The sequence below is a fragment of the Erigeron canadensis genome, chromosome 2, assembly GCF_010389155.1.
Source record: "Erigeron canadensis isolate Cc75 chromosome 2, C_canadensis_v1, whole genome shotgun sequence".
Lineage (NCBI taxonomy): Eukaryota > Viridiplantae > Streptophyta > Magnoliopsida > Asterales > Asteraceae > Erigeron > Erigeron canadensis.
In genome coordinates, this window is record NC_057762.1 from 36,111,911 (window position 1) to 36,120,838 (window position 8,928).

The window sequence follows — 8,928 nt, forward strand, 5'->3', positions numbered from 1 at the left end:
GCCTATAATCTTCATAATTGATTCTTCAATTAAGACTTTGATCTCCATGAAAATATGAATTGATGATGAAATTGGGGTGTTGTGTGTGTTAGGAAACTGCCCAGGGATGAGAAAATATGAAGTGGTAACTTCCAAATTCGTGTATGAAGGTTATATAAACTGAAAATTAATAAAACCCTTTAAATTCAGAATTTTGATGCAGCTATGGCCGTACCAGATGGTCACCAGGGCGTCCCAGACTGCCCTCCAGAAATGGCAGTTTTCCAGATTTTTGCCTTGACACTTCTTGACTTGATTCTTGACTTGATTCTTGACTTTGCTTGACTTCTTAATGATCCATTTAACTTCAATTTGTCACCAAAGACCTGAAACACTTAAACAAACATAAAAACGCCCTAATCGTCTATTAACATTCACAAAACATGTTCGTTTTCATACTTTAAGATTAGACGAATTAAGCGTTTATCAGGTATGCTCATCTATACTTGGCCCGCATCAATTTATAAAAAAGTTTGATTTTGAATTTCGAAATAAGTCAAATAGATGCACATGATTTCCCTTTGTACAGTTGTTGGACTAATTGAATTTAACAATCGCATAGCTTATGAATCATCTTCTTCAAAGTTAGCAAACCGATAATACAAACGCTAAATTTACATGTTGGTTTTGACATAATATTTCTACAATAATGTATGATGGAGTTTAAATTCAACAACCATGTGCTCAAATCCACGCCTCTAAGATAGTCGACATATATCCAGTCTTTTTCGTATTGATCTTTGTTTTATCCAAACAACTCAGTTTGATCGCCAATTAAGGGCCTATATAATCCGCCATAAGAGTTAAACTGGTTGAACAACGACATTCAAATCCTTGCTACTTCATTCCTAATCCAGCCTAACACATTATAAGTCCACGTTTTGTACTAATGATGTAGTTCTATTCTTTTACGAGTATTTTAGAAAGGAAATTAAGACCTGAATTCATGACCTCTTGGTTGACGGGTGACCTTGAATTTGAATATTAAAGCCTTCGGTTGCTGTAATTCTAATAAAGACCAACTTACAATAGAAGAAGTGACCCATCAAACTTATAACTTTTCTTTTTACTTTTTGAATTTCATGTATTTGATTTCGGAATGAGATTAGGATGGCACCCAAGTTCACATATATTTATATAAAAGTAAAAACCATGAAGTTTTGCATATTTTTATAACATAATTTTGCCTCAACTTTCCACAAGGCCACAATTATAAGAAAATGCAACGTAACCGAGTGCCAATTCCAAATAACAATCACATAATGTCTCATATATACAAAACCAATATTGGTATATCATCACACTGTAATCACTCTTGCCTTATTTGTAGCCATGGGGTTTTCAATGACGTACTCTGCTCAACAAACACAAGAAGGTCTTCCTAGACATGAGTATACTTCTTCTAGCGTGTCGATGATGCCACTGAAGTCGGGCCGAGATGCAATATCCCTTGTACACTTGTTTATTAACCTACATACAATGACCTTTCATTATAAAAAAGCTTAAGCATTCACAAAATACCAAAAAAGTTGCAATAAATTAGGCATATTGTTTGAACTAGTGGTGGCAAAATGGGTGGGCTATGAATTGCTCAAATATATGTCTTTGCATATGGTGAAATGGGTCAGCTTGGACTGACCCAAAGCATTTTGTTCTTTTTTTTTTTTTTTTTTTGGAAGGCAATGATGTTACACATTTACAATTTGTACTTTTTATAAAGTAATTAATGTGGCAGATGAGATTGCAAATTTTGTACAAAGTCAACAATTATCCAACTATTTTATACAATGATTTAAAGGGTTTTATAAAGTAATGATACACTTTTTTCTGAGGATAAGACCCGCGATCTGAAAAGATCATCAAGAAAAGCAAGACACATGTAAAACCACAACTGAAATTCATGGATGACCCAAGGATGGCACACAAACTGAATATATATAACACATATAACGGTTGTTTATTCCAAATCTACGCAGAGTTTCATCTCACCTGACATAGCATAGCTTTACGTGTCTTTGAATAATATAGAAGTATTACATCTTTGAGAAAATACACACCATTTAAAAGATGCAAACTAGGGAAGTGATATCCCCACAACAAACTATAAGTAGGCGACCAGTATACCAACTTTTTTAGTTGCCCACCATTAAACTTGTTTAACATTATAGTACGGGACAACAACCTAAACCATGTTTGATGGTGTACATCTTATGCACTGATCTTCACCCAAAATATAAAAATGGGAAATGTAACAATAGGGACTTACTGTTGAATTCTTGGTGGACATCTACTACTGAATTTTAGTTCAAAATCAACAGATGTGATATGTATCATGTCTTTGATGTACTTTGTTTCTACCATCTGCAATAAAAAGGATTATAGACCATGTACAATATTAAAGAAAACATCTGCAGATTTACATGTACAAAGAAGCCACTCTTACCTGATAAAATATGAGTCCAAATGATTGAATATCTCTTCCTTTATTGATTAGATTTCTGCCCGAGTTATGACCTAATCATATGAACACCAACTCATTGGACAAACGAACACAACGTACATGATAGTTTTTATATATATAAAAAAATCAAGTTCGTAAGCCATACAGTCTTGATTTGGGTCAAGCTCATACAACATTTGGACCCAATATTCGCCTATCTTCAAATGCCCACCTTCATCTTGTAACAAGTTTCTGGGGAAAAAAAATATGCAAATGCAGTTTTAGATCGTATTTCTACAGATATGCAACTTTCATATATTTAAAGCTACATGTTGCATAAGCTTACTTTGGATCCAAATGATTGTGAATTATCGGGCAGGGCTTGTGATGATGCAGGTAATTCATCCCCCTGTCATTATATGTACTGTTATTGCATCACATAATTTCTTGTTTATAGTAAGAATTATGACACTAGAATAAACGTTACGTATGTGATAGAAAGCAAGAAATAAACATGTCATTGAAAATTTCAACCATTCACTATATTCTTCACCATCGGTCCATTTCATAATAATTCAATCGGTTCTAAAGAATAAATTGTTCTTTAAGACAAGCATTGAGGTCAGAATCATGGTACCTAGCAATATCAAGTGCAAAACGCAGAACAAGTGGTAGATCGAGTACAATCTTGTTAGACAAAATGTCATCCAAGCTTCCCTAACAACGAAGATGAACATAATATAGAGATCAGTGGATGAATTGTTGGCTTTTGAGTAGCAAAGAGATACTGTACATATCATAAATATAAGGACTAAGTCTACATAACTATGGTTGCTTACTCTTGACAAATGTTCTGTTATTAGTATCATTTGTCCATCATGGATAATAGAACCAAGAAACTGCAAAATATTTGGATGACGAAGTTCCCTTAACTGTGAGTGGTCATTAGCTGACAAAACCCTACGTATAGAAAGAAGAAACATGTTAGTAGTTTTTGAGGATTACTTCTACAAGCATAGTAATTACACCAACAGAATTTATGTACGAACATTTTCACTGGGGAGTCTATCTGCCGTGGGATTATTGTTTTGACAACCCATGTTCCCCGCCACTTAACCATGCGCGAATCGCCCATCACACCCTGAAAAAAGACACGACGTGCAACAGAAATTTCTTAAGATTGATTAACATAGCAAGACTGATATAAGATTATGTGAAAGAACTTTTTTTTTTTAAAATGGTGATAACAACCAAATACTCATGCTTAATTAAACCTGTCTAATTTTTTCTGTATGCTCCAAATGTATTTCTGAAATTTCAATATTCACTTCCTTTATATCTTCGTCTGGACGAACTGTCTGGACCATAAGAAATGTAATGTTTACAATATATTGATAGGTTTAAAATGCTAAACTAAACCAACAAAACTACCATTGGGCTGTTCAATATAGAATCCTTTCCTCCATTCACTTCAAGAATCCTGCATATGTCTCGATGCCCATATAGTCTTGCATCGGTCAAAGGCTATAGTTTAAAATTAAAAAAAAATTAAAAATTACATCAAGTTAGAGTAGTAATAGTCTTGTCGTTCAACAAAACTCACAACAAATGCTAATCCTTACAGTTCGATGCCATCTATCATCTAGATTAACATCAGCCTTATAGTGCAAAAGAAGCTCAACAATCGAAGCATGGCCTTCACTAGCAGCAAGATGAAGAGCGGTCCTGTCATCATAATCCTGCACATTAGGCGATATCCCTTCCCTCAACATCAGATTAAGCCCAACCCTGTCACCTCTAGAAGCAAAACTCAAAAAATTGCCAATCCTTTGCATATCAAAATCATCTGTGCAATCTTTTCCGCTTGACTGATATGTCATGCTTTTATGCAACATCCTATATAAAAAAGAACTCTTATGTCGACAGTTTATCAAACAGTATTACTAGACCTGCCATTATGTGGATAATTGTATGTTGGCAGGAAGCAAAAAGGGCGGTTAACTCTAAGGAATGGCTTTGTGATTAACGACTACTTGCTTTTGTCCATATTGTGTGGCTTAAGAGTCCAGCAAAATGGACTGATAAAAACAATAAAAACAGGTAAAAGTTAACTGTGGGTTCAAAATGGTTTGTTAACTTGTTAGCATTGTTTGTATAACTTCTTTTGATTTATAAAGTAGTACTACAGTGATTACTATATCATAAAATGTTAATAACTTTGTTAACTAAAACGAGTTAAAAGATGGCATCGCTGTATGCATTTAAACATAGCATTTAGGTTGCTTTTAATCTGTTTCCTTTGTTTAGTCTGTTATCAAGAAAATATTGCCGGATTGAGATGTTCTTTTAGATGGTTTGAAATGGCTATATCTTTATCTTATAAAGGTGTACATGTAAAACTTCAAACTGTTAATTTGTACACTACTGTTGACATGTATACTTGTATAGTACATCCTCCTCCCCTGCTTTGTCCCGTTTATTGAATTCAAGCATGTAAAGAAGATTCACCAAAAAGTATGGATGTGGGTGTTTAATACAGTTTATAATTTTGTTTGCATCAGTAACATTATGGTTAGCAATCTATTATCTATAGCCCAATACATACAAATGTGAACGAAGCATTATGCGATCAATTAAAACATGGGACTTCAGAGATTTATGAAATTTCCTACACTCAGAGTTTAATTTATGAGATATGATCATTGTGTTTATACCAAATGGAAGTCTGAGATTCAACGACATATGTGTGTATTGTAGAATGAAGAGATTTTAAACCCACAAGCACACATAATTAAGCTAAATTTATTTCTAATGGTCCAAAATCGGAATACATAAGTTACTCGCCTTAAAATGCACCTCCCGGGACAAAAATGGGCAGCTAGCCACCAGGAAATATCCAAACCGAAAAAAGAGCTCAAGAGTCAAGGCATGTGGTCGTGATGCCCTTTTGAATAAGTGTATCATAAATAAAACAACAAGATGATAAGAATTAATTTTCCTTTGCGATTTTCTCGGCCTTAGCAATCACCTCATCGATCCCTCCAACCATATAAAAGGATTGCTCAGGGAGATCATCATATTTCCCATCAAGAACGCCCTACACAAATCGTTAGGAAGATAAGTTAGAGAATATATAGAATACCAAGTTGATTTGTATGTGTTACCTCAACTCTTTTCTTTAAGGGTTTTGTTGATGAAATACTATTTGCCCGTGATCATCATTATATGAAAATAGAAATGTTGATTGAGGTCTACAAGATTTCATTATTGCTGAATATATGTTAGACATTTGATAAACATCTAGCTGAAAGAGTTAATACCTGGAAACTTGCTATGCTCTCTTTTAGCTCGACATATTTCCCAGGAGCGCCTGTGAAGACTTCTGCAACATGGAAAGGTTGACTCAAGAAACGTTGGATTTTACGAGCACGTGAAACAGTCATTTTGTCATCTTCACTAAGCTCATCCATTCCCAAAATGGCAATAATATCTTGAAGATTCTTATAGGCTTGGAGAACCTCTTGGACGCCACGAGCAGTTTTATAATGTTCTTCACCAAGAATACGCGGAGAAAGCATTCTAGAAGTTGAATCCAACGGATCAACCGCGGGATAGATCCCAAGCTCCGAAATCTACATCAAAGTGTAATCATAAAATTTGGAAAAAATTGTAGAACTGGTGACTGAAAAAGTTTGGACTTTAGAATACCTGTCGAGAAAGCACAGTGGTGGCATCCAAATGAGCAAAAGTAGTTGCTGGAGCAGGATCCGTCAAGTCATCAGCAGGCACGTAAATAGCCTGTACAGATGTGATGGAACCTTTCTTCGTAGTGGTAATACGCTCCTGAAGGCCTCCAAGATCGGTTGCTAATGTTGGCTGGTAACCTACAGCAGATGGGATACGTCCCAACAGAGCAGACACCTCGGAGTTGGCCTAACAAAGATTACAAACACATAAACCGAGATTATAAACCTAAAATGTCGAGCCCTGAATGCTATAGGTGGGCTCCTTTAACTTATGAATGGGTTCTTGTTATGCTTTATCTGTAACAGGTCAAATATGTAAAATCAACTTAGAACAAGTCAACTGGGTCAAAATCATCCTACATGTTTTTGGCGTGCATAAGTCTCATATCTTTTTAGTAGAAGAAAACATAAGTTTTGTTATCATATTTAACAAACTATATGCTTATTACATAGTAAGGACTTCATCTGATAAAACAGTTTTTCAGGTCTACAGGCCAGACTCATTATCCAGATCTCGCCCATTTTGCCACCTATAATGATTGCTATAAGATCAACATCATAAGATAAATGCTCGTTTTAACCTGAGTGAAACGGAAAATGTTGTCAACGAATAGAAGCACATCCTGCCCTTCAGCATCTCTGAAGTGTTCAGCAACGGTCAGTCCTGTGAGCCCAACACGAGCACGAGCACCAGGAGGCTCATTCATTTGACCATACACAAGAGCACACTTGCTTTCAGACTGCTTGTCTCCAAGCTTAATGACACCACTTTCAATCATTTCTCGGTACAAATCATTTCCCTCTCTAGTTCGCTCCCCAACACCAGCAAACACCGAGAAACCACCTATAAAAGTAACAACAGATGTTTTATCGTCCTATTCCATCACACGTACAAAATCAACTCATTACTGATTCACCCTTAACCAAAAAACTAAAAACAAACCATGGGCCTTTGCGATATTGTTAATAAGTTCCATAATAAGCACTGTCTTCCCGACACCAGCACCACCAAATAAACCGATCTTCCCACCTCTTTGGTAGGGAGCAAGTAGATCCACAACCTACAAATTATCAAAATCTCAGGGTCAATGAAAGACAACAATAAAACAACTAAAAACTAGTATAAGTAAAGTATTAATTACTTTGATTCCTGTCACAAGGATCTGCTGTTCTGTTTCCTGATCAACGAAAGCTGGAGCTTCACGGTGAATTGGAAGATAGTGACTCGTTTCTTGTACATTCAAACAATAAAAAATGTAAGTAGTATTAATAAAATCATACGATTAATAAATAGAACAGTATTGTTCTAACGCCACTTAAACCATTGCTGATCACAAAAACCTTACTTAATTCACCCCTGTCATCAATAGCCTCTCCAATAACATTTATAATACGACCAAGTGTTGCCCTGCCAACAGGAACCTGTCGTATGCAAACAACACTCTCATTAGTCATTCTAACACCAACAAGTACAACGACAGCCCATGTTCGTTTCAAAACTTAATATCGATCAATCGAGCCAAGATTGAATACTGGAGCTAGAAAGTCCCAGAAACTTTCATGATTTTTGGGTTATCATAAGTTTAGTCAATTTGAAGTTGCCAAGACTTAAGCTTCAATGGCTAGATATTCATTTGTTAGACAAGATTATGGGCATTATGAAAAAAATACAATATACCATCTTTACAAAAAGTTGTATGGTCCTTTTTCATGTCAATATAATGTGTACATTTGATATACATAATATATAGATGAACACGCTAAAACAGAAAGGCTAAACATGAAAAGATATTGATAGCACAAAACTGATAGATACAGATAATTCATCATATTATATGTGTCTATAGTTTTTTGCATGGTTACCATAATAGGAGCTCCAGTATTAAGAACTTTTTGGCCTCTAACAAGTCCTTCAGTCCCATCCATAGCAATAGTCCTAACCATATTCTCACCCAAATGCTGAGCCACTTCCAAAACCAACCGGGTCGGGTTATCCATAACTTCCAATGCAGTCATAATAGGCGGCAACCCATCTTCGTACCTTACGTCAACCACAGCCCCGATCACCTGACACACTTGTCCAACAGCCCCTTTACCCGAATGTTCATCCGTAATCTTCCCAGTTGTCTTGGAAGATTGGGGTGATGCCACAGCTGCAGAAGCTGTGGCATACCCCGCCCTTACAGCTCGGTTTAACAAGAAACCGAGCGGGGAAGGGCGAAAATGGCGACACGGGGTTTGTTGGGTATGTTGTTTTGGGAATGTGGGTGATTTAACACGGCGGAGAAGGGAGGTTAATAGCCTCCGGGAAGCCATATCAAACCGGAAAAAAATGTGTGTGTGAAGATAATGTGTGTGAGTGTGTGTTTGTTTTTATGGATTTAAATCATTTAAATTGAAAATGTGGATCTGGGATTTGTAAAGGAGAATGAAATATTGAGAGGTTTGTTTTGAGTTTAGCTTTTCCGATGGACACGTTCCTCAAACAAAGTTTTGGCCTAAAAATACGCAACAATGCACACGTTCCTCAAACATCAATAAAAAAAGTTTTGGCCTAAAAATATCATAACAAACTTATACTTTACAGAAAGAACTTTTTACTTACTTTTCTGATGGACACGTAAGCTGACGGATTCAAACAATGGTTAGGTGCCACGTGGAGTTTGAATACGGTTTTTATGGCGGGTTTTCGAACTGAAATGA

General features: G+C 36.0%; 2 protein-coding genes across 2 annotated transcripts; both read right to left on the minus strand.

Annotated features, from left to right (window-relative positions):
- Positions 1 to 1,397: 1,397 nt before the first annotated feature.
- Positions 1,398 to 4,359, minus strand: LOC122588177 (integrin-linked protein kinase 1-like). The gene is made up of 11 exons (XM_043760305.1): positions 4,102 to 4,359; positions 3,911 to 4,003; positions 3,754 to 3,837; positions 3,529 to 3,620; positions 3,319 to 3,439; positions 3,117 to 3,196; positions 2,826 to 2,888; positions 2,646 to 2,731; positions 2,483 to 2,553; positions 2,306 to 2,400; positions 1,398 to 1,509 (listed from the first exon to the last, which is right to left on the minus strand). The coding sequence occupies exons 1-11, from the start codon at positions 4,357 to 4,359 to the stop codon at positions 1,398 to 1,400; spliced, it is 1,155 nt and encodes a 384-aa protein (XP_043616240.1).
- Positions 4,360 to 5,280: 921 nt separating this feature from the next.
- On the minus strand, positions 5,281 to 8,585 carry LOC122589491 (ATP synthase subunit beta, mitochondrial-like). Its single transcript, XM_043761787.1, has 8 exons — positions 8,089 to 8,585; positions 7,572 to 7,647; positions 7,368 to 7,456; positions 7,169 to 7,286; positions 6,807 to 7,069; positions 6,188 to 6,412; positions 5,800 to 6,111; positions 5,281 to 5,576 (listed from the first exon to the last, which is right to left on the minus strand). The coding sequence occupies exons 1-8, from the start codon at positions 8,539 to 8,541 to the stop codon at positions 5,469 to 5,471; spliced, it is 1,644 nt and encodes a 547-aa protein (XP_043617722.1). The 5' UTR covers positions 8,542 to 8,585; the 3' UTR covers positions 5,281 to 5,468.
- Between the last annotated feature and the right edge of the window lie 343 nt (positions 8,586 to 8,928).

Bases quoted from the DNA above. Each gene is read 5' to 3' on its own strand.
- LOC122588177 (XM_043760305.1), bottom strand. From the start codon at position 4,359: ATGACATATCAGTCAAGCGGAAAAGATTGCACAGATGATTTTGATATG. The intron at 3,197-3,318 runs GTAAGCAACCAT...CTTCGTTGTTAG, and splicing joins TAACAGAACATTTGTCAAGA to GGAAGCTTGGATGACATTTT. The intron at 2,401-2,482 runs GTAAGAGTGGCT...TTTTTATTGCAG, and splicing joins TTGGACTCATATTTTATCAG to ATGGTAGAAACAAAGTACAT.
- LOC122589491 (XM_043761787.1), bottom strand. From the start codon at position 8,541: ATGGCTTCCCGGAGGCTATTAACCTCCCTTCTCCGCCGTGTTAAATCA. The intron at 7,457-7,571 runs GTAAGGTTTTTG...TGAATGTACAAG, and splicing joins TGATGACAGGGGTGAATTAA to AAACGAGTCACTATCTTCCA. The intron at 7,070-7,168 runs GTTTGTTTTTAG...TTACTTTTATAG, and splicing joins CAATATCGCAAAGGCCCATG to GTGGTTTCTCGGTGTTTGCT.